The sequence below is a fragment of the Thunnus maccoyii genome, chromosome 3 (assembly GCF_910596095.1).
Source record: "Thunnus maccoyii chromosome 3, fThuMac1.1, whole genome shotgun sequence".
Taxonomy (NCBI): Eukaryota; Metazoa; Chordata; class Actinopteri; order Scombriformes; family Scombridae; genus Thunnus; species Thunnus maccoyii.
In genome coordinates this window covers 3,903,961-3,929,563 of record NC_056535.1, presented here as the reverse complement: position 1 = coordinate 3,929,563, position 25,603 = coordinate 3,903,961, and the positions used below count along the sequence as shown (strand labels likewise).

Sequence of the window (25,603 nt, the reverse complement as noted above, 5' to 3'; positions counted from 1 at the left end):
CCTTGAACAAGCAGAGGCATTGAACACCTTGGCCTTGGCAGTGACGCACTAGTGTTTATATAACTCAGTCTAACAATCTGCGTACAAATAACATGACTTTACACTTTCAAACTGCATGCAGTGCATACGCCAAAGTCCAATTTTGTGTGCAGGTGATACGTCAATCTTACGCTGCATTTGTAACTTTTTCGCATCTCATTTAATGCCATTGGTTAGATTTAGGCACAAAAACACTTGGTTAGGGAAAGATCATAGTTTGGGTTAAAACAGTAAAATGCGGTAAAAATGTCCTGACATGACACTAAGAATCTCTGGTTAAAATGACCAAGGTGATGCTAAAAATCTCGAGCTAAAATGCTTGACATGACGTTTAAAATCTCTGGTTAAATCGCTCGACATGACGTTGAAGATGTCTGGTTGGTGGTCTTGAACAATGCTTTCCTGCTGCTTCATCCCCCTGCCTCCTTCTAATAATCCAAAAATCACCTTATAAAATAAAAGAAAGTCACATTATATTGATATCACTTCCCTTGGAAGGATTGGCCTATCATCTGCACGCATTGTGCACAGATTGAAGATCGGGTTGGTTTATAGGGAAAATATCATGAAGTAGTTCATTAGTGCTTCAATGATGCCCACCTGGCATGTGGTTTTTGACAGAGGGAGCCCTGGGGAGGATGAGTCAGTCTGTTGCTTTGACTTATAACTGCAGTGCTCCTTTTCAGTCAGTTACAGCCAATTTTACAAAGTGCATGGTTTAATTCAATATACAAATCAGGTGCATGAACAACCATTTATTCCCACTGTCCAATCAGAACAAGTGGAGCTAACAATCATGGAGGACAAACTAGTAGTGGCTGTTGCTGGATACCTGCAGATATATGACTTTACCAAAGTAAAAGGTACATATCTGTGAGATTACTCCACAACAAAATAATGGTTAGGCTAAGGACACTCAATTCGGTTGCCTAGCACTGCCAGTTATACATGAGTATTCATGGGCCATCAGCAAAGGTAAGTAAGTAAGCGAACTACACTTATAACAACTTGGGGTTTTTGGGTTCTTACCAGATTTAGTGAATAATGTATTCTCAAATTCATCTGTAGGTATCTCACTGAATAGATTATCAGCCACGAAGAAGAAGATAAGTAACACTGTTTAAGAACACTTATTTTTAGTCATATATCATCATGTTCCCAGATCTCAGCCATTACTTCAATGGGTACATATCATAACTATCGTAACCCATAGAACTGATGGCCAGAGCTACAAAATAAAATCCAAGTTGTAATTAACTGTAGCTTAATGAGTTATTAATGAAGGTTCTTCACAACAATCCATCACGTCTGCAATTGTAAATGTTAATAAGTTGTTAATGAATGAATTGTTGTCCAGATGCTCTGTAGGTCTTTTCCTGGAGGTAAGTGATGCTGTTGATGGCAAATAATCAATTGAAGTGGTCTTCCTGATAAGTTAAGTGACTGACGAAAATTGAGAACAAGTTTCATGCTGTCCCAGATAGCAAAATTGCTGTGGCCCAGATCCGGCCCACACCCAACACTTTTGGCACTTTTACCCACATATCGCATGGAAAGATGGCACCTGGGCAGTCCGCTCCTGTTTCCCAGATCTGGGCCACAAGCAAGCTGTATGTCACCAAAGAACAAACCAGATAAACTAGAACTGGCCCACATCCAGAATACACATAACTGAGAGCATCACATCTTTACCAAAATAGACCCACATTTGATTTGGGATATTTGGGCCATATTTGCTATTTTACATGTGGGCCATTTCAGGCTCACATCCATTTTATCTGGGCCAGAAGAAGGCCAGCTGTGCCGCATCATTGCAGTGATTTTTAAAACCCAGCAACCAAAAAATGAAATGAAATTAATTAAGTTTTTATGAAGTGTGCCTTATTAGAAAGTGGAACTACAGTTGGATGCATAAAGCGTATATTTAAAGAGGTTTATAAGTGAGTGAGCAGAAGGAAAGATAAGATTGATAATGATAGATTGATAGAATGAAGGATAAGATAATAGGTAATAAGTATGTTTAGATATCATTTCTCTGTCTGTGACTGTGTCTTATTTCATGTTGACAGAGTAAGTTGGAAGCCACATCATTGGAGATGTGAATAGGGAAGTGCACTCTGTGAGACTCAGATAATGTTGTTGAGTTCTCAGTGACAGAGCCTTGGTGTTACTCTAACCGAGGCTGTTTGGCCAGCTGCCTTTTGAAAGCGTCACTCTATTGAGGCAAAGTTTAGCCGAGGAATGTTTTGTGCCGATTATTCCGGGAGTTAAGACCTTTTCTATTGCTCAGATTGAAATCCTTCTTGACATCCTCCCCTTCCAATTGTAAAGGCCCCTCCCCGCTTTCTTCCCATTTGCCATTTCCACAAAATAAATAGCATCCAAATTTTATCTGGGTTTTGCATGGTTACCATTTTGTTAATGGGCAGTCTGGCCTCTCGATGAGACGAGGAGAATTTTTGGGGGGCACAGTGTGGTTGTTGTAGCAACGTTAGTGAGGAGTGAATGAAGCAGATGTCAGAGTAATCCATCAGCCGGCAGCTCCAGACTCCCACTGTTCACTGAGGAACACACACTGCTGTGACACACTCTGCACCACGACCCTCAATCACGCCTATTTGACTGTGATGTGTCCTCATATTACAACCAAACTACAAAAATGTGTATTAAACAAAAAACAATCTGTCAATTCAGAGGCAACATTTATTAACCAAAAAAGAATGAAAAGACAATGTGGTTTTACATGAAACAAGTCAACAATGACCTCTGATTTAAGAGCACTACAGCAGTTGGGTGATATAAGTTCAGTCACATACAAGAACAACCTTTAATGAGGACTGAGTAAGTACTGACTGGCACTTCACTAGAAACTCTTTATAATAACAAAACTGTGAAAAAACGCATGGCCTCTGCAACAATAGCCATGTAATTCACCCTCCTTCTATCTATTATCAACCTTTCATGATACTGTACTATCAAGACTGGTCTCTAGTGTCCCTTTTAAGGTACCTCTGATTGTTTTACATTTAAGCATTAGGGCTGGGTATCAAACCTTAGTACTTATTGAGTACCGAAAGAAATGTTTTTTAAAAACAAAGTGTAGAAACTTGTCAAATACTGAAATTTGGGATTGAATGCTTAGTCAGATTCTTAATCTTTTCTACTTATGCTTAGATCAGATATCTTCAAAACTTTAATTTAATTCATTATTTATTTTTGTTTTTGTATTAGTAACAAAACTCAGGTATGATATTTTCAGCATATCAGAAAACGTGAAATATGATACCCAGCTTGGTGTTCTGGTGACTTAGGAGTTAAGGTGCCGACCATAAACTGTCCCTGGTTTGTGTCCACTCAGGACCTGTTGCATGTCATTCCCTGGGATGTATTGTAGGAACTGGATACCAGACTCAAAGAAGGCATCTATTCAATCGAATGAAAATTGCTCACCTGGCACATAAGACTAAAATATTTCTAGCTTCAGGGTTTGTTTCCGTATTGTGCAGCCCACTGAATGTGCGCAGTAGTGTTTCTCCAACTGGCCCCACCTACACGTTCCTGTCCGGCCCATAGACTTTACATTAAGATGACGTCACAAAAGGCTTGAAAAGAGTTTTACAATTATAAAACCTTCATGGATTAAAAATTCATAATACAAGGCATCATAATTGACCTTATTTGCAGTTTGAGGTGTCCTACCAACAGTTTTATAGACGTCTATAGGTGGTATATGGGGAAAATGCTTTTCAGGCCGCGGAGGATATTTTTGCTGCAATACTGTGAGTGACCACTTGGAAAATTTGGCAGCAAGGCTGAGTGGCGGCAACATATCCAGTTCTCTTTATACATCCAGGTTCATTCCTCATCTATCTTGCCCCTCATTTCCTGTCATCTTTGGACTGTCTATTAGGCATAAAATATTTATATCTTATGATACCCAGCCCTTTGTGTTAGTGATAGACTTGCACAAACTGTATATCTGTGAATCACTAGTTAATCTTATAGAGAGCCAAAGTGAAACTATAACTTTAGGTTCTTCTTGAAGTAATAATACCTCATTTGCATCACATTTGAAGTAATGCAAATTTCTAAAAATGTAGCCATAGTCAACAGTATGTCATGCTGTTCAATCCATATGCGTAAATGGATGGAAATTGTAATCTGATAATTGTATATATTTATTTATTATTTCTGTTCTCAGCAGCCTTTAACAAACACCATTTCCCATAAGACTTTTCTGGCTTAAACATCTCAAACTCAACAGGAGAGAACAGTCGAGTGGCTTCGCTAGTCATGGCTAACACATTAGTGGATGGGGAGGACCAAACAGCATTTTTTGGACAACCACAGCTAAAAAGAGGGAAAGATGGCCAAGAGAGATGACTTTGGATGGATATTGTAAATAAGGGAGAAACCAACAGTTACAATGACATATTACTGGTTAAAAAAAAAAAAAAAAAAAGTACCACAGGTGTAAAGTTCTGTTAAAAATGTAGTTAGAAAATAGTTTCTGTCTGCTAACAAATGAAACCCTGTTTAACTTGGTTAAAATTAATAAAGGTTCAAATTCTAATGCCAATAAACCCCAAAAACACAGTTTGCTTTTTGAGAAACAGATGAAAGCAACCCTCTACCAGAGATAGCATTGAGTTACAGAACATTAATGGTACAGCAGCTAGCCTGCAGGTGATGCCAGGACTTTAATTCTCTAAGGTGGGATCATGTTTCCTGAAAGTAATAAATCACAATACTGCACATTTCAGTATAACATTATTATATTCTGCTACTGAGGAACAAGGCACATTTTCCAAACAGTGTTTCAGTGGGTCATTTCCTTTTGCTAAGTTCAGTGACTGAACATTTAGAAATGCTAAAGAGGGAGAATATCTTACATAATGAGATAGAAAATAAATAAAAAATATTTATATAAAAATAATCTCTTACAAAATATATTCTATCAACCAACATTAAGGGGAATTTATGTCTGGAAGCTTGCGTTTGCTCCTGCTGGTGTTGAATTAGCTTGAAGAGTCAATATGGCTGCTCGGTCACAAACTCCATGACTTTCCAGACAACTAGCAGCAAACTGGAGGGCAAGTGGGACAGGAACAAGAAGGAAACAATACTATCATACCGAGCCCAGTATCAGTAGTTTAATGTTCTTCTGCTAGGCTTAGGAACAGAAGCTGCAGGGTCCCAAATACAGTATGTCATTCAGTCGAGTTCAGTTTTGACCTGCTGTAATTTCAGACTGTTGGGACTGGGTTTACTGTGTTCAGACAGACTCAAATCAGTGTCAGTTTTCAGCTCCAGTGTTAAAGTCTTGTCAAAAAAAAAAAGGATAGTCACAAGAAAATGCTTTTTGCTTTTAAGTGCACTTGAAGATTTTTTTAACTAAAATGCCAGGCATCTTACACCAACCTTACTGGATTTAGTTAACAGTGAATTCTCAAAATCATCAGTAGTTTTCTCATAGAATAAATTATTAATGTAGAAAAAGAAAAAAATCAACCACTGTTTGAGGTGAGTCATGCCAATAAACTAGACCTGCAGAGAAAGCCCGGGGCATGAAATGGCGTTCAACTTAAAAGATAAAAATAAAATTTATGAGCCCATAGGTTGTCCAGTGTCATGGCAGATGTCCATTGGCATCAGTATAAACAACACAAGGTGGAGAAACCAGTTGTTGTGATTGTGAATGCAGCAAGGCAGTCACTCCACATGTTTGTATCAGCCACAGAGAATCCTTATTCTGAAACACATTAACACCAACACACACTCGCAAACAGTCCAGTCTAGCTGTGTGTCTAAAAACATGTCCAATAAATATATCTATTTACAGGTATACACCTCTGTCCTCTCACTGCAGGTGTTGCATTTGACGTAGCAGCACCACAGGAACTTGCAGTTGCACTGCCAAACGCGCGAGTACTGGTGTGTGTTATATCCTCGACCGCAGCACATCAGATCACAGCTGTTGGGTTGCTGAGCTGTTTTGTTGCACAAGCGGCCCTGCGTTCCCATGCTTCCGGTCAGAGCGTCGGCCTCGCAGTAGTTAGGCGATCTCTCGATGTAGACCAGCTCTGTGTCCATGGGCTTGCGGTAGGAGTGGGGTTTCTTGATCTTCAGGAAGGTTGGGCGCTTGTTGCGGCTGGCTCGCACCGGCTCCACGTGCACGGCATGGTTGTACTTGTCCTTGAGGATGTATCCCAGCTGGCGAAACTTGGGCAGCGTTGTCCAGCAGGTCTTAGTGGTGCAGGATCCCGACACGCCATGACACTTGCACTCCAGGTGCATGCCTTTTTCCAGGACCTGCAACATGGAGGAAAAGTTAAGATAGAACAAGGTTTCAAAGTTTTAAACTGAAAGGTGTATAGAGCTACAACTGCTCACCTGAAATCCAATCAGATTCATTCATTTAATTTCTTTTAGATCAAATGTCTATCACACCTTCATTCACTGTTAACACCTTCATAACTTCATTCATTCACTTAATTTCACTGTTAAAAACTAAAAGCTAAGAAGTTCTAACATTGCACACAATTCCCAACAGTTTGTTTGTTGCTGTCTTCTTATAATGAGCAGCTAAAAAAAGATGAGTTCACAGAAATACTCAGTCTAACATATTGCATGAATAGTTCAACAGGTTGAGACAAACGTTTTCTAGCATTCCAAATGAATGTAAGCATTCCAGAGATCTCAGAGCTGCTACAGTATGTCACCCTGTGGCTAGTAGCTCTGTATGTGCCATTCTTTTACAAGACAGCATGAGCCTCAAAACACACTCCCACAAAAATGTGGACCATCTCTAACTTCATACACTCGTTTCACACAAGTTTTGGGAGGTGCCTTACATTTGTGTTTCATAAATTAAATGAAATACCTTTTAATTCCTGCACTACAAATGTTAGTAGCAACAAGGAGCGCAAGACTCACTGCAACAGCATCCATAGAAGACGTAACAAATATTCTGAATAGGCAGATCATGAAGTTTGTTTAGAAAAAGGGCAGATTGTTCATATAAATAGATTACATTTTTCACAGGGTGCAGTGAAACCACAATAAATATTATAAATATTCCTGCTGCAAAAAGACTGATCGCTGTAGTTTACAGTGAACAAGGTCATGTTGTAATTAGCATCACTCAGAAAACGCTTATACTGTAGTAACTGAAAGGTGTGATTTCATGAGCAGACCCTTTATTAACAATTTATTTAAAAAGCATTTTTAAAAAAGATTTTTTTTAAATCCTATTTATAAAAGTGGGTTTGGATGCATACCACGTGGACAACATGTCCCTACTATTAAATTAAAGGCAACATGCCCCAAAAAATAGATTAAAAAAACTGATAGTGATGCCTAAATATTGCCTCTACAGAATGATGTTTTTTTGTTTCATGGATCATCTTGACAAACTGGATTAACAACAAAAATAGAGACCAAGCACTGTGAACTCGAAACCACCCTACATCTGTGGTTAGAATAAAATCAATCTGTTACGTTGATGAATTCAGATAGAAGCTGGATTAATTTAAGCGCATGCAGTGACTAAAGAGTCACCAGATCCAGGCATTTATAGTGAACTGACTGGCAGCAGTGAAAGGCCTTTTCAGGGTTAGAGTGGAACTTTTCGGTGAGTTTGGCAAAGCAGCCTGGGTATTCTCTCCATGCCTTGGGCTGAATGACATCAGCTAACCCTCCTTCTTCCTCACTGAGTGGGAACCCTTGCTGGCATTAGAGAAGCCTCACCCAGCTTTTTAATTATTCCACTCTGATATGGCCTCAGACTTTCTGGAGTCTCGTGGGGTAATTGTCAGAAGCCTTGGATGCATACAGCTTAGTGTGGTCATGCCCCCAAGACCTGACAAACATTTAATTCATGGAGTTCAGTCAAGTGAAATGCCAACGACGCTGCCATTGTTTGTCTAACAGAACCCCCTCTAAGCCTCCCGTGGCACCTTTTATACTATTGTTTATTCTTCTCAAGAAATTTGAAGGTTGGCACTCAAAACACACACTGACATCATCTCCAATTAAACATGAAAGCCTTACTACAATAATTACAGAGGTATTGCTTTAGTAAGTGCATATTAAGAGATTCACACACTGTATCACATTGTGACTGATGCCAGACCTCAAATATGAAGCCTCCTCCCCCCAAAGCCTAGTCCAGAGAGATGAAAGAACCACACACGACCTGACGCTATGACACTTACATGACATCTGTCTGAGCAGAGTAACTTCCCAGCTTCTCAATTTTTACACATATATTCATCTAATAAAAAGAAGTGCACATTGAGAAATTACAGAAGATATTTTTCAGGCTGTCAAACCTGAGACATCTAACATATCTAGCATAATGATAGGTACTGCAAGAACTGGTAGTTCTATAATTACTACAAGGAAACGAGGGTTTCCACATCATTATGTACATGTACATCTGTTAAAGGTTACGATTGATTGTTTAGTCTATAAAATGTCAGAAAATACTGAAAATGCACATCACAATTTCCCAGAAGCCAAGACAACATCTTAAGTTTGCTTGCTTTATCTGGCCAACAGTCCAAAACAAAAAAAAACACACACACTGTGTGAAAATTAAACTTGGAAAGTTGGTATGCATACTAAAAAGCTCTTGGTTTTTGGGTGTGCTGTTGATGGACACTGCTCTCCCACAATGCCATGCACGAAGGAAACTGTCAATCTAAAAGTGAAAAGTAAGTGGTTGTGGATGATGATGAAACAGCTCCAGGAACATCTTCAGAAAACCAACGATAATTAATTTGTTTTAGGTTTAGTTGGTGGTGGCATTTTGAAGCCACAGTTTGACTGCCTTTACACAGTGTATGGATTTCATAATTTTTGCTATTACACAACAATGTAATATATGTTGATTTATCTACTGCAAAAAATGCATACTATGAAGTAGATAGTAAAAAACTGTATACAAGTAGTATTTAGTTTGGAATTGGAACACTGCACAAGAGTCTACAGCCATGCTAGCAACTCTGTGACACAGTACAACAGCACAACAGTGTTTTTAGCTAAATGCTACCATCAGTATGCTGACATATTCACATTGATAATGCAACATGCTGATGTTTAGCAAGTGGTGTAATAGACTGTTCTATGTTTTACTATGTGCTTCTGTATGCGAGGTACTGTGTCCCTCTGAGTTGCCGTAAGGCAGGATATGGTTGGTTTGATAACGGCAAACGTCCTGTTTATTGTTTTCTCATTAAGTTTACACAGTTAGACGAACCCAGTATGCTCGGTTACATTGGTGGCATCGATGTTCTTCCACGGGCCTCTGTCAGTTCTTTTCTTTGTAGGTGTCGAGCTATTATCCGCGCTGTTGGTTTAGCTTTCCCACTATAGCTAGCTAGCTAAACCTGTGCGGAGCTTCAAAGACTGTGCACAACTACGTTACATGTGTTGTGGAGACGAGAACCCTTTCAAACCTGACACAGGGAGGTTCGACAAATGTCGCCCGGCAGGGACATCAAGGTTGACTTGCCTGCCTCCTTCACTGGTGATGGGAGCAAGAGTTTCCTCAGCTGGGTGAGGCAGTTGGAGGAGGCATTTAGAGGTGGTCATCAGTGCAATTATGGGAGGTGGCAGCGACTGTAGTAGTGAGCTGGTGAAGATTCTTCCTACTCGCCTCAGCAATTCTGCTTATCTGCTATGGGACAGCCGTCCTGTTGCAGTCAAATCAGATTATGCTGCTGTTAAAGAGAGAGTTGGAGTGGTGTTTAGACAGAGACAGTTTATGGACCACTTCAGGGCCAGCCTTCCTCACATGTGCGCTCCTGGTGAGAGCTTGGAGGTGTATGCCACTGACGTGAGCCGGCTGGTTGTGGAGGCACACCCAGACTACGGGGACATTGCGCAGAAGGAGGAGAAGTTTCAGCACTTTCTTGTCGGCCTGGACCTGACATTAAAGGCCAAGTGTCTGGAGCAAGGTGCCACACAGGGTGTGACCTGGAGGAGGCTTTGACCGTGGTGGAGTGATGTGAGAATGCCAGGGTAGCTTTGCAGAGAGGCTGTGTGAGTACATGTGCAGGCGCCTAACTGGGTGAGAATCCATCTCTGCAAAAAGATGTATGGTGAAAACCAGAGACTGAGGACCTGGAACACTGATGGGGGGAGCGAGGATTCCACTTGCCCTCTGGAGGGTGCTGTAGCTACAACTGTCGTAAGATGGGATGCCAGTGAAGGGGTTCCTGTGATGTACACCATGGTTGCTCTCCTGATCATGGGCAGTTTCCACCTCGGTGGGGCCACCTGTTACAAGGCCATCGCCCAGACCCAGGGATATCCCCCACCTCTAAGCTGCCAGGAGGTAGGACCCCATTCCAGGCTGGCATGCCCAATGTGAGGAGCCAAGGAAGCACAGTGTGCATTTCCTATCACCGCAGCAGGACAATGTCAGTCCCCACCCTGCTGAACTGGCCCCTGAGAAAGAACTTTATTGAGTTCCGTGCAGTAAATGGAAAAATGTTGGATACGTTGGGCACCGGTTACCCTGGCGTAGGCCCCACCTGCTGGCAGCACACTTTCCATGTGCTGAGGGAATCCACCCAGAGTGTTCTGCTCGGCCATGCACTGCTGGACTTAGGGCTAGACGTGTTACAGTTATCAGACATTACTTTGCTCCTGCTTCGGGGTGGTGAGTTGGTTCCTGAATGCTGTAATGTGTCCCTTGCTGATGTCATGACCATTCCCCCTCTGAGTGAGGCCCTTGTGCCAGTGAATGTTTTTTCGCCTGGTGGTGCTGGCTTGCCTGCCACAGACTCTGAGGCCTATCTGGAACCTACCATTCTGGAGACAAGGGAACTGGTGGTTGCTCATACATTAATAGTGTGAAAAACGGTGTCACATTAGATCGCATCCTCAATCCCACAGGGGAGGTAGTTGAGCTCAAAAGGGGGTTGCTCCTGGGTGAATTTTACCCAGTTGGAGGAACTGACATTATAGCACCCCCCTGTCCCACTGGTGTGGATGTAACCACACCGCCAGCTGCTGCAGTTCCTGTCATTATGGACGGCTTACCTATCATAGTTCAGCAGAAGGCAGAGTTGTCAGAACTGCTGCAGAGGTTTACTAGTGTTTTCAACCTGTCGGACAGAAATACAGGCAGGCACAAACTAGTTAAGCACCAGATTAGGACTGGTGACCATCCCCCTACCAGGCCATGGGCAAACCATGCATCTCCTGAGAAACAAGCTGAGATTGAACATCAGGTGGCTGGTCTGCTGACTGATGGGATTGTGGAGAAGAGGTATGGGCCCTGGGCATCCCTGGTGGTGTCAGTTAGAAAGAAAGGGGGAAGTGGAGATTCTGCATTGACTGTCTTGGTCTCGACCCCGTGACAATCAAGGATTTACACCACCAATAAGTGGATGACTCATGGGAGGGGGTGATACCCTGGCTGGGGCCTTGATGCCCTGGCTGGCTCATCCTGGTTCAGCACACTTGACTTTTCAAATGGCTACTGGCAGGTGGAAGTGGCCAAGGAGGACCGAGAGAAAACGGCCTTTACGACAGGAAGGAGCTTGTACCAGTGGCGAGCCATGCCTATGGGTCTAACAAATTCTCTGGCCGCTGAATAATTTGGTATGGAAAAAGGTGCCCTCTGAGTGGACGGCTGAGTGTGAGGCAGCTTTCACTTACCTCAAGGTGCTCATCTCCTCTCCGGTGGTTATGTTGCCAAACTTTACACTCCCTTTCATGATCTACACTTGCTTCTAAGGACTCGGTTGAGGTGGTGTTGGCACAGGATGGGGAGGGACTAGAAGAGGTCATAGCCTCTGTCGTAGAATGAGAGCTATGGGCTGTAATGTGGGCTGTGCGCAAATTCAAACACTATGTTGGACTATCTACATTCTCCATCATAACAGACCATCGCCCTTTGCTGGACTTCAGGCACATGTCTATTCATAATGACCCCACTGGACAGAGCAGTAGGTGGATTTTGGAGCTGGACCCATTTGAATGGGTCATGGTTCATAAGTATGGCTTCCACCATAAAAACGCTGACGCTCTAAACCAGCACCCACTCTGCCACTGCCTGCACAGACTGTTCTTGCCATTCCTCCTTCCTTCACATCCTCCTGCCTTAGAGGCTTCACCAGGGATCAGCCTCAGGCTGGGGGGTTGGACAATTAAATGATTGGTGGACTTCCGCTTTTGAGCATTTGTTGTTGAATGCAAACAAAAAGGAAGGAAGTGTTTGCTGCTGGACGTGCTATAACATCTTATTAAGTTTACACAGTTAGGTGAACCCAGGGCGCTCGGTTACAGCACGTATAATATTTCTAATCTTAATTGAGCCAGTAAGCATGCTAACATGTACTAATTAGTACTAACTGATGGGAATGCCATTAGTTTTGCAGATATAAACCAAGGTATTTGACAAGTTACAATTTCGACTTGATGGCGCTAGATTAAAAGTCATCACCATATACATGACAATTCATGGAATGATATAAGAAGCTGTGCTATTTAACAACGTCTACATAATTTAATATTCAGGACACATGAACTGCAGATATGTGTACATTAACATTTAAAATCTGACTCTTTTACTTTCAGCCAGCAAATCATTACACTTAGTGTTATCAAGGATTAGTGTAGTAAGATTACCTCGGACTTTCACTGATCTATCAGTTGCTTTTCCAACAGAATGCTTTCTTGTGGGGCCATTTTGTGACTAGTCCTGTACTTTCTATTGATCTGTCATTTGGTTCCCTACATCTTGCCATGGGTAAACAACATCAGAGTCTGGCTAATGCACTCCCAGATGGTCATGGTTCACCTCACTGTGCATCTTGTCAGACACTGTTAGCTCTCGACTCTACATTGTTTGTGTTCTCTAAATGACTGTAGGATCTTGCCTTGACCACACTTTGTCCTCACTGGCTCCTGATGTCACTGTACTTCAACTCATGCTTTAATTAACTCTCACTTGCCCAGGTGATGTACAGTACTCTCTCACTGTGTCATTGTCAGTGTATTTAAAGCTGTCTCATATGCAAAAACGATAAATGCCCCAGAGTTAAAAAAGAATATATATAGCATTACCTCAATTTAACTAGAATTATTCAGTTGAGCTTGACAGGTCATTTAGAACATTTAGTTTTTTAGCTTTAGTCCTAGAGGTAGCCAGAATCATGGAAAGTTTGAACATCTACAGTTCTATGAGCAAACTCAATCAGCTGATGAGGACTGTGTGTATGGTCAAAAGCTCCAGAACAAGCATGCAAGTGGACAATGAGTTGAGATTGTTTTGTCAACTAAAATTAAATAGCCTAAAATCAATATCAAGATGAAGAATCAGATTTACCTTGATACACCTCTTAATTACAATATGTCCAGTTAAATATACTGGGCTGTTGATGATTGCTTGGTTGAACTTCTGAAATTGTGAGTTGATAGATGTTCATTAAAAATGAAGATATAAGTCAATTTAGGTTGGTAAGGGATGCATAATGTTAGTAGTTGAGATGAGGTACAGTACAGTGGGGTCCATACTAAACATAGTGCAAAAGTAGCACAAGCAGAGAAGAGTCATAAAGTTAGCAAACTGACCCAGTAACGTCTGTTATACAGCATCATCTATCTAAAGATTGCTAACAGTAGCTAACATTAACCATCATAAGCTATTGGTCATACCAGACCAAGTAAGGCTGTATAAAGTGAATTGGAAAGAGGTTTGATTGCTTATAAATTTAACTTTTCATTTTTAAAAGGAGAACACAACATTATTTCTACTTTCAAAATTTAAATAATGTTGCTTTAGACCTCAATTTAGCAAAATAACTTTTGCTCTGTACTGGTGCTTAATTAAACAGTCGCAGTGAAACCATATTTCTGCAACAGCATCCTCCAAAGCAAATGAATATGCCCAAATTATTGCAACTTAAAATGATCTGACTTGTCCTTGTGTATGCTGGAACAGCCCTGCAACCCTTCATCATAAGATTAATAGATAGATTTATAGATTTATGCATGCATGGATTTCTGGATACTACCTGATTTGTCTAGATTTTTTTACCACTCATTCTTGCATATCTCCATACACAGTTAACCTGAATGTTTATTATTAAAATGCTTTCAAGCACTTCTTCAACAGCTACGCTTTCTATGTTTCTCTGTTCATTTGTTTCTTTATGTATACTGGATTTTAAACTGCTAACAGTCTCACATAAGGAGAAATATAGTGTGCAGTGCACTCTTACAGCAGGTGGTTTGATAGAAGTCAAACTGGTTAGAGACAACGAGTTGGTGAGTGGTTCTAAATGTAGAGTATAAATCATTATGTATGAATTCATTAGATTCTGTCACCGAGTGCTCCATTTTTTCTGACCCTGAGCACCTACTGTAAATGACTTATTTTCAGGTGATTATGACATAATAGTGCAATGGGCTGGAGTTTAACAATAGACTTTAAAATTACATAAACATACCTTGCGTCCCACTTCATTGTTGTGTAGATTCATGAGAGTCCTGGCATTCTGCTTAATCTCCCGTGCATCCACAAACACTTTGGAGAAGCCCAGGCCGTAGTGTATGTCTGCAGAGCAGCCACCCCACTTCCAGCCCTCCTCCTGGTTGTAGAAACCCTGTTTCTCCTTGTCACAGCTGCAGCCGCTCAGGCTTCCCTGGGTGCAGGCCGCAGTGACTGCATGGGCAACGCCGGCAGCAATGATAGCATAGGTGAACGCAGCCTCCTTACTGCCTGCGATAGAGAAAAGACATTTTTAATCACAATTACCGACAACAGGATTCAGTGTTTCAGGCACTGTCAAGCCTCCTTACATACCTGGCATAGCTGCCTCAAACCAAATCATAAAATACATGGGTCAAGCCAAGTAGAATACATTAATCAAGCTCTCTTAAAACTGATAAACTTCAGGAAAAAGCTCTGAATCTTGCAGAAAATATGATGGAGCAGTTTGGAACAGGAGAAAGCTCTACTGCAGGAAACTAAGTCTAGAAAAGCAGTTTCATTGTCTTTATGATGATTTATGATCAAAGAACCTACAGGTGGCTGACTAGTCTTCAAATCTCACAACAGTTAATATACTGAATAGATGTGATTGGTAACAATGTATGTTTGAGATGATCCAGTGGGAGACGTTGCGGCATCATTCTGGCCCTTGTCCCAGCTGCCGTCATCCTGGGATCCACCCTGTGGAGGTGAATCTGAGAGGCATGCAGAGCCTCCCTACATGGACGGATTTCCACCCCATAAATCTGAGTGCTTCAGGTCAACTGCGTTTTTTAATTAAAATGGAGATAATGCCAGTCGGAGCGCAAGTGGAAACCATCCAAAATTGACCATAAGTTACAAAAAGGCTCCAATAAAGTCATCATCTTCAACAATTAAACCCACAGAAACATTTTAGACATTTAAGGTCAATGTTCTCCTTCATCCACTGAAATTTATGGGCGAATGTAGAGCCTCGCTGGAACACGTGGACCTGGAGGACAATTTAAAGCAGCATTCTGGCACCCCATTTGTAAACTGAACATATTAACTATTACATAATTTGCTACTTCAAACACTCTGATTTGCCTTTACAGCCAGTACAGAAGACACCAGTACCTGCAGTGAGTTACTTCAAGTAGCCAACTTGGTGGGTGGGGAGGATACTTGATCCTAATGCCAAAATACTGTACATTGCTGCATCCCTGCCAACAATAATCCCAAATTTATGTATTCTGTCAGTTATCAGTGTTCCAGTCTGCTGAAACAAAACAATGGGTTCAGACAGACTCTGTGCAGGGCAGCTGGACCACTCCAGCCAACCTGCTGTCTCCTGGAATTCAGCCTTCTGGTCGACATTTGGTTAAAATTTGGATTCTAAAATTCTGAAATGTCTTATGTTAATGAAAGGCATATAAACACCTCTGTCTGAGTCTTGTTTAAATCTGATGATATGCAATAAAAAGTGTAGTTGCTTCACTGAAGCAGCGTTTTAAAATCATTCTACATAAATCATCTTCTGCTAAAGCTGCAAAACCTGGAGGTAAATTTATAAACCTAGAAGAAAGTAGTTGTCTGAACTTGAAGCTTCTGGGGGGAAAATATTTTATGAACATACATGATGGTTTGGCTGAAAGTAGATGGAGATCTGGATGTTACAAGCATACTTGACTAGAGATTTTTATGTCTCGTCTCAATCATCACAATCAGAGCTCATTTAATAAATTGTGAAGATGGGGAGTGATATCAGTGTTCATACTGACCTATCAGGCACTGGCCCACTCATTCATACATCAAACTATTCATATTGCAGCTGTTAACAACTATGTGCATCACATTTAATCAGACTGACAAAGCAAACATGTCAGTCTGATTAGCCTGTGCTCATTTTCATTGCAGCTTACACCACAAACATTTCTGGCAATATCATATAATATAAAGCCTTCATGTACAATGCAGCAATCAAAGTAAATTAAAGGCTTCAACAAGATGTGAGCTGTAATCCTTCATGACACCTGAAGTGAAAACTGACACCCAAGCTGTGCATTTCTGCATGTCTCTGAGATGACAGGGTGAACTTCACGGACAAGACATTGGAAAACTGGCGTTTTAAATATGATTCTCCCTTTATTTCCGCAGTCCTGTCTCTAGAGCAAGCATCGCCTCCAGCCTTATTCCACATACAGGATAAAATCTGCGGCTTATTTTCCCACCAAGAGCAGATACACAGAGTCTGAGCTTCAGATTCGCAGACATTTGTCAAAGTGTCAGAGGTCGAGTACCTCAGAGGAATATCTTTTTTTAAAACTATTTTTGGACACATTGTAGCTTGCTGTCCAGTTTTTTCATTCACTTGCTTAGATACTGTAAACAGTGAAGTTAACATACAACTCTTAAATACATCTTAAAGCATGCTGTGTGCACCATTATCAAGTTGCTGGTGTAATGTAGTGCAGCAATCAAAAAAATAAAACGCTTCATTTTTAATATAAGGTTTTTTAACTTTAAGTTAAAATCTTGTGAGGACTGTAACTATGACGATAAGGCATGCTGAAATGTTTCAACAATTTCTAAGATGAAGTAAAGCTCTCACTTTAGGAAGCTTTCAGTATATTATTAACCTTTGAAAACAACATTTACATATATTACAAGTGTCAGTAGAAAGGTATGAACTACTATAGAAATATGAATCTACATACAATGCTGAGAGTAATGCAATAAGATCACTTTAAACTCAGTAACAGGCCCATCACAGAACCCCATAGAATACTGAAGGAATACAACAAAAATGCCTGTACTAAACACACCAGTGATTCAATACAGTATGTAGATTTTTTCAGACTTATTACCGATCTAATCTTATTACAGGTGTACAACATGTTAAAATTAAAATCTAAGTACAACTTACCCACTCTGAGCTCTTTCCCGAACACGGTCCTCTCTCCCAGGGCCGAGCAGTTCCATCGTCCGTGTCTGAACTGGAACTGGCACTCATTGATCCCCATCTGAACTCCCTCTCCGATCACTATGATCGCGTCGGGTCGGCTCTGACAGATAGTCCTCTGACGGGGGGCCAAGCCGGGGATTTTATTGCATATGATGCTCGCTCCCAGCGCAACCACTGACGACAAACCCCTGCGGTGGAAGCGAGAGATTAAAATATGGCATTTTTCTATGGAAGTTCTGCAGGTGTTTCTACATACACCCTCCATTGGAGGAGATAATCTGACTTTAGACATATCTAAATATCTGCAGGTGTGCTGAGGGGCTTTATAGTTAGACTTACTTATACTGAATGCATTTTTTTAAAGGGCAATTGATGTATACCCCACTTGCAGTGGAACACAGACTTCACTTTGGGGGCCCCTCATTTGTCTACAGGTCTGAAGAATCTTTATTAAAAGCCCCAATTTCTCAATTTCAGCAACATTTTTCCTGCATTGACCTCAAAATCTTAAACACCTCTGTGTGATAAAGTGCAGATAACCAGCAGGCCATCCTAATAACTCACCCGATTTTCAAATAGACTATTCCAAGGCACAGGAAAAAATGTAAAATCCACCGCCGTGTCTTCCTACTCATGGTGCTAAACCCAGCCGCTGGATGAATGCTCTGCTGTTGCAACAAGCAGCTTTATTTCTCTATCGAGTCCCGCGGGATCTCCAGGTGTTCCGGGCTGCAGGGGTGGATAAAGCTCCTCGGGAAGAACCAGAGTTTGTGGAAATGCCTTCGTCCTGATTTCATTTGGTAGGTGTCCGATGGTGTGAGCCTGTGGTGGAGCATTGGGGCTGTTGTTTCCAGGTAAGCAGCTCGGCTCCTCACTGATCACGCTGAGTGAGTATATGAGTGTGTGTGTATGTGTGTGTATGTGTATGTGTGTGAGTGTGTGTGTCTACCTTTTCTATCAGGGCGTGTTCTGCGGAGGATCTGCCTCTGAGCTGCTCACACACTCTCTCAGCCTGCAGGTACACGCTCAGCTCATCTGTCCGTGTATCTGACGCACACACGCTCACAGCTCAAGTAACAATCCAGTCAGATCTTCATACTTGTTACATGTTACTGAGAGAGCAAGTCACCTCCCGGACACTTCCCTGCATCATTCAGCGCTCACTTGCATGTCCTCCCGGCCACTGAACGGTAGCCTGTCTGACAGACAACCACCCACCGGCACTTTTTATTTATTTTCCAACAATAAACGCTCCTCCCACCGATCCATGTTTATCTTGGCACTTCTAGAGCCCCATCTCCGTCAGATCACGTTTCATTTGCTGAGATTTGCGCCTCAAATCTCAAACTATTAACACAACAAGAAGCTAAGTACATTTACCCAAGTACTGAGCTGAAGGACAAGTTTGAGGTACTTTTACTTTACTAGAGTATTTCTATTTTATGGTACTTTTACATCCCAGTGAAAATATTGTTCTTATTACTTAATATTCATCTAGTATAGTTACTTTACAGAAAGAGTCATACTATACATGTCATCATCTTATGAAATACGATTTAATACTATTATAGCAACATAATCCAACATTATAATCAAATAATAGGGGCCATTCTACATAATGAGTCATTTTACTTTTAATGTTTTAAGCTCATTTTGTTGATAGTATTTTTACTTACTCACTACAGTCTATAAAGGTTCTGAGTACTTCTTCTCTCACTGCATAACAGATCCGCATCTTAATTCACATTTTCCATCCATGTGTGTTTTCGACAAGCTGGTGCACATGTTGTCTGCCAAATGTCATTAACTCAAGAGACTTTAAATCAATAAATGCTAATTAGAATGGAAAATACAAACTCACAAACGAAAAGAATGTAGAAAAAAAATCAAGCGGACTATTGAATACAATCTGGTTTAATCATATTTCACCAGAGCAGCACATCACAAAGGGAAAAAATGAGTCTAGCTTTATTTGTTTAATTACTGTAAATCCAGCCCAACAATAACAGGTATAATAAGCAGCTTACAGCACGAAACAGCTGCACAGCTATTAGTCTGGATCAGATTTTCTCATCATTTATGACTAATAATTCTTCGGTGATTTACAGACTCCATGGTGGTCTTCTGTTGGGAAGATGATTAGACTTGTCAAAGGACTATAACACCATCTGCTGGCACAGCTGTGTAGCTGCTATCATCTGTCTGAACTGCATGGCTGCATTCACCTGTCTACAGGGCCCCTGCTGTCTCCATACTGCCATCAGTACAAATACTGTAGATATCAGCTTTAATATATTTTACACAGACGGTCAGAAACCAACAAGTTGTGCTGGAATAATACAACCAGGCTCCAGCTTTTCTTTCTGACAATTGGTTTGTGGTAATTTGATGAAACACAACATTGTTGAGGAAAACGCTCCATGTGAGCACAATATAAACCAAGTACATGTTGTGTGGTCCTTCTACTAGACACCAGTACAAGATTATGTAATAATGCAGGACCTAGTTGATATTATACTTTAATGCACATAACCAAGCAAATCAATCATCTTATCAAAAAGCAACTGACAAAGTGAATCTGGGACTACTGGGATCTCAGAGCAGTTGTTTTTTCCAGTTGGTGATCCATCCTGTGTGTAGGGTAAGATATACACTAAAAGTCATATTCAGTAAGGAATTTTCACACTTTCAGGACATTCACTAACCAATGATAGCCTACATACTCTACTTCATAATATGCTGAATACATCATAAGAGAAAATCAGATCCATCAATGACAGATTATGAAACCAGGTGTATTTTTTTCTTATGATTTTACTGCTGTGACATTGTGGATTTTGACTGAGCTACAACTGAACAGTTATAAAATGATCCTGATCATAACTTGAACAGGACATGCTATTATTTTACATTTCAAGTTTGGCCAGAAGTGTGATATTCACAGTGATGGAAAGTAACCACTCACATTTATTCATCCAGGGTCTGAGCAGACTGAGTGTGACATCTTTGTTGTTTTCCAGTCAGGTGATGTTGCTTCTGATGGGGCGGGACTAATTACAGCTTTATTAGTACAGCTGAACAGAACAGAGCTCAGACCATGTGGTTTGAGTATTTCCATTTCATACTACTTTATATTTCTACTCCACTACATTTCAGATGGAAATATACTTGTTGCTCTGCTAAATATATCTGTAATGCTTTACTTTTTGAGTCAGTCATTTCCGGGGATGTTTCCTGGAAAGAATGATGTAATCTGGTTGTAATCATGTGGGAAATGGAACTCTACTTGAAAGAAAAGCTCAGTTTAAACCTACGCATGTATTCACTTATTGTTGGAAACTTTGTTATAGATTTGTTTGCTTGCACATGTAGACATGTTTCAGATTTTTGTGTTCAGCTGACCTACTCATCACTAAGACTCAAGGTTAAGCAAGCAACAAATTCATTTGCTTATATTTTCTGTATAGTTAGTTTTAAAATAAATATAACCCCTATCTGGAAAATTACAGAGCCAAGACATAAAGTGTCACTGATTTGTTTGTTTACATGTCAGAAACCTGAAAGAGGTTTACTTGAGGGTTTAGTCAAGTTTCATATTGTTGTTGTTTATAATACCATGGATTGCTTTACAGAGGACTATCCAACAAAAAACTTACGATTAGCTGCAGTTTGATCAGGTAGTGTTAAAATGTTGCTTACACATTGATGCATCAGGTATAAAAATCTATTATAATATATAAGTAGAGGATCTGAATGTTAGTAATTCAGTATAAAGCTAATCAACTATCAGTTTTCCATATTATATCAGATTTTATTATACAGCTCAAGAGAGTGCAAAAAGAGGCAAGTAAGTTTAAGTTTACACTGACAAAATGTAAAAAAGAAAAACAACATTTATATCACAGCAGATTCCATTTATGAACCACAATATGTACTATATAATAAGAACTTCCATAAAACTAATACACAACATGTTTAGTGATCACAGAGGAAACATGCAGTTGTCAGTTACATCTTGGACATCTTTAAAAGAGATCTGAACATCTGGTCTGTATGAATAACATTTATTAGAAAGAAAGAGAAGAGATGCTGCTCCTCAGGGAAGGCAATAGATTGTATAGTTATCACCGAAACAGGGCAAAATCACTACCCTACAACTATACAATCTACTACCTCACACTGCATGAACAGCTAGATTTAACTGCTGAATACAGACACTTCTGGATCCGGAAAACACTGATGTGAGAAAACTGGAATTAAGGAAGCATGGAGGGGCGACAGAGACGCGTCTTTGTCACTTTGAGAAAGACAGTAGGCTGAATAGTTATCTCCCAGTGCGGGTGTGACCCTAAAACTATACAACCTACTACCTCATCCCACAGTGCAAACTGAGCTGTTGAGCTGCAGTGAAAGAGCAGGCCCATTTAATGATGAAGAGCCTCCTCAACACCACAGAAAAGCACCAGCTGAATCCAGATCTCCTGACAGGACCAAATGCTGAGGCCTCACACTGTGGAGAGAGATGGATGGAAGAAATTTAACACATGAGGAAAATTCACAACAGGTATAAAAGCAGCAATTTCCAACTCTTAGGTGTTAAGTGGGAAAAATACAACTGAATAGATGCCTCAAAGAAACACTCTGATAGAGATGGACTGATGTGCACTTGTGTGATCAGATTATTCATTTTGCATGAGATGAAATTGAGCAGTGAAGTAGCATTTGAAAAAAGTCATGATTCAGTGCCAAAACTGGAACTAGTATCAAAAAATGTGGATGATATCCAGCACTGCTCTGAGTCCTCTTCCAAGACAACTGTGGTCCTGTTTGTTGTGAGTAAGAAGTTACTGTGATCTGAGCCAACAAGAATTTAGTTTTATGTGAATAAAGATACAGATGGTGACAAAAACTGTAAGACTGAATAAACTGTAGTCTGTTCCAAGCCAGTTTAAGTTCATACAGACTGTAAGAGCAGCAGGATGGAGAGCAGGCGGTTAAATGTTGGGCAGTTCAGTACCACGGACAGCAGCTGGCAGCGGAGCGTTATTATGCTGCGAAAACACTTTAAAGACATCCGGACAAAACGCTGTGTTTACCTCAGCTGTCCACACTTAGGCTGCATCTAACAATTATTTTCATTATCATTATTCTACCACTTAACATTTTTCTAGTTTAAGTGATAATTTGTGTCCGTAAAGAATGTCCATCCAAAGTTTTCAGAGATATTCTCCAAAATGTCTTGTTTTGTCTCAAAACCCAAAGATATTCTGTTTATTATTATAGAGGAAAACAACAACAAGGAAATATTTACATTATGAAGGCTGGAACCAGTGATTTATTTATTCATTTTTTTGCCATTTTTGCTCAATAAATTGCGAAATGACAACAATTAGCAAAATCCTTTCCAATTACTTACTTTTCTGTCCATTGACTAATTGATTCTTCGTTGCTGCTCTTGTCAACACCTTTTCTTGTCAAAGATTACTGAACATATATTAAAATGTGCACCCAGAGTTAATGGTGTATGGTTGGAGACAACTGGTTCAAACATTTGATGAATTTCAAATGTTCTTAATACCTTGATCATGTTAGACAATGTCCTTTCTGGTAACTACAAAGATGAACAAATGATATTGAAAAGAAGAAGTGACTGTTCCATTCAGTGACTGGACCTAAACTCATTCATATCTGGGAACAGTCTTCACTTTATTGACTTGTTTCAACTGTAAAGATTTAGCTGGAACTGTAATTATTACATTTGATGATATATGATATTAGGCTTATTATGTTTCAGGGAAAAGAAGCAGTGGCGCTACATCACACAGCAAAGACCACAGATTTCATTAGTGAGATTATGATTAAATTGTCATTTAATAACTACATTGATAAGGATCTCTCTGATTCAGCTCAGCTGGTGATGGGGACTAAAATTGAGAGTAATTTTTTTCATATATCAATGAAGGCAATCTGTCAATCATTTCCACTATGAAATGTCAAATTTCCCAAAGCCAACGATGACTTTTCAAACAGGTTATTTGTCTGTCCAACAATCTAAAACCAAAATATATTCAATATGTAATGATATAAAAACACTCCTAACGTTTGAGAGCCTGGAACTAGATCATGTTTAGCCTTTTAACAATTCATTGATTTAACTGAATCAAAATGATTGTGTATAGTAATGTGTAGATTGATGTTTAGTGGATTTTCTAATCTGACTGATTGATTCAGTACTAAAAGCAAATATTTGCTTGAGCAAAGAGAAACTTCTTATTTTGGACCGAGTTCTAATACAACATCAGCCACAAGCTTTAAACTAAAGGAACAAGTCTGTTCCTGCGTTCCCTGTTATTACTAAACCCACTCTGACAGTAAAGACTGCTTTTACAGCTGGCAGCAGGTAGGCCAGCTTCCCACATTCTCTCTGCCTCCAACCACCTCCACCCACCCTCCTGTACCCTCCACACACTCTCCTGTAACCTCCACCCAACCTCCTGTACCCTCCACACACTCTCCTGTAACCTCCACTCAGCCTCCTGTAACCTCCACCCAACATTCTGCAACCTACACACACACACACACCTGTAAGCTCCACCCAACATCCTGTAACCTCCACACACTCTCCTGTAACCTCCACCCAACCTCCTGTAACCTCCACTCAGCCTCCTGTAACCTCCATACACTCAACTGTAACCTCCACACACTCTCTTGTAACCTCCATCCAACCTCCTGTAACCTCCACATACTCTCCTGTAAACTCCATCCAACACCCTGTAACCTCCACATACTCTCCTGTAACCTCCACATACTCTCCTGTAACCTCCATCCAACCTCCTGTTACCTCCACACTCTCTCCTGTAACCTCCATCCAACCTCCTGTTACCTCCACATACTCTCCTATAACCTCCATCCAACCTCCTGTAACCTCCACCCAGCCCTTCACCAACCTCCTGTAGCCTCCGCCCAGCCTCCTGTATCCTCCACCCAGACTCCTGTAACGTCCAAGCAAACCCAGATGTTCCTCAAATGTCCGTTTGAGAGGAAGCAACCCTCAAACCCAGAAAGCTGTCTGTCCATTGTTGTCCTAGAACACTAGAAAATACTCTTTTATATGTGAGGCTGTTCTGTTACCAAGATAGTTTGACGAGCTCTTTACTTAGGGTGGGTCTACAGTAAAATATGACATCAGCAACTCTTAAATTCAGATAGAAAGTCAACAGTTCTTCACACTCGGAGCTGGACGAGTCACAACGACACTCCTTCTACAGGGAATGGGCGCTAGCTTGCTAGCTAGTAACTTACTTATAATCAACCAACATGACTGGGCATAAATAACTAGCTAACTAGCTAACTGGATGTTCATACCCGTGTGAAGGTTTCATTAAATGTAGTAATTATAAGCATGTAAGTGCCCTCACCGTCGCACCGCACTGTGCCAGCTACGTCAGTTAACCACTCCTTACAACTTGCTAGCCAACGCAATCGAGCTAACAGCTAGCTAGCAGCACGTTCCAGCATGGTTGTCCAGAGAAGCAAGCGTCGGATAAAAGTGCAGCAGTCGGCTCCCCCGCTACAGAATAACACCAGGTGTCATTGTGGAGTGTTTTAAACGTTACATGTACCGGCATTAAAGTCAATTCAATAAAAAAATGTGTCATTAATACAGTGTACCCACCTGTCTGCCATGTCGAAATTCTCCTCCACCCTCTGACTGCGTCTTCGTCCTGGGTTGATGCCGCAGCTTACAAGGAGCTTAAAGGCGCATCACCGCCCCCTGCTGTCCGGGGTGTAAACTACAGCAATAACGCCTCCAGACTTGTATTAAGATATATATATTAAAAAAAAACTCTGCTTGGAACAATAAAATGTGTCTGATAAGTTTTTCCACAAAACAGGTACCAACAAAAACCAGGTAAATACCACTTAAAAATCCTAAAAATGGCAGCTAGTTCTTCTCCCTCATTTAAAATTCCAGAATCTATAAATATGGAACTATATTTCATTTCAAAAGTTTAACTTCTAGATACCATTTGTCTCCTACTTCACTGTAAAGTTCATTCTCAGTGTTTGTGCACTGGAGGCTTCAAGTTTATACACCACACTTGTGAAAGTTGAATACTGGACCA

At 40.7% G+C, this 25,603-nt stretch overlaps 1 protein-coding gene and 1 long non-coding RNA gene across 3 annotated transcripts; both read right to left on the bottom strand.

Moving 5' to 3' along the window:
- Positions 1 to 2,778: 2,778 nt before the first annotated feature.
- Positions 2,779 to 18,835, bottom strand: wnt7aa (wingless-type MMTV integration site family, member 7Aa). Of its 2 annotated transcripts, XM_042407351.1 has the most exons (4): positions 18,042 to 18,835; positions 17,439 to 17,665; positions 14,508 to 14,779; positions 2,779 to 6,351 (listed from the first exon to the last, which is right to left on the bottom strand). In XM_042407351.1, exons 1-4 carry the CDS (start codon positions 18,110 to 18,112, stop codon positions 5,872 to 5,874), a joined length of 1,050 nt encoding a protein of 349 aa, XP_042263285.1. In that variant the 5' UTR covers positions 18,113 to 18,835; the 3' UTR covers positions 2,779 to 5,871. The 2 variants fall into 2 exon arrangements, with proteins under 2 accessions (XP_042263285.1, XP_042263286.1); XM_042407352.1 differs by lacking the exon at positions 18,042 to 18,835 and having other exon boundaries at positions 17,443 to 17,587.
- A 2,432-nt stretch (positions 18,836 to 21,267) lies between these two features.
- Positions 21,268 to 25,220, bottom strand: LOC121894634. Its single transcript, XR_006095587.1, has 2 exons — positions 25,153 to 25,220; positions 21,268 to 21,987 (listed from the first exon to the last, which is right to left on the bottom strand). It is a non-coding gene; the product is annotated as an uncharacterized LOC121894634 (long non-coding RNA).
- Positions 25,221 to 25,603: the final 383 nt, after the last annotated feature.

Coding starts and splice junctions, on each gene's coding strand:
- wnt7aa (XM_042407351.1), bottom strand. CDS start 18,112: ATGAGTAGGAAGACACGGCGGTGGATTTTACATTTTTTCCTGTGCCTT. Junction 14,780..17,438: donor CGGGAAAGAGCTCAGAGTGG/GTAAGTTGTACT, acceptor TCTCTATCGCAG/GCAGTAAGGAGGCTGCGTTC. Junction 6,352..14,507: donor ACAATGAAGTGGGACGCAAG/GTATGTTTATGT, acceptor TCCATGTTGCAG/GTCCTGGAAAAAGGCATGCA.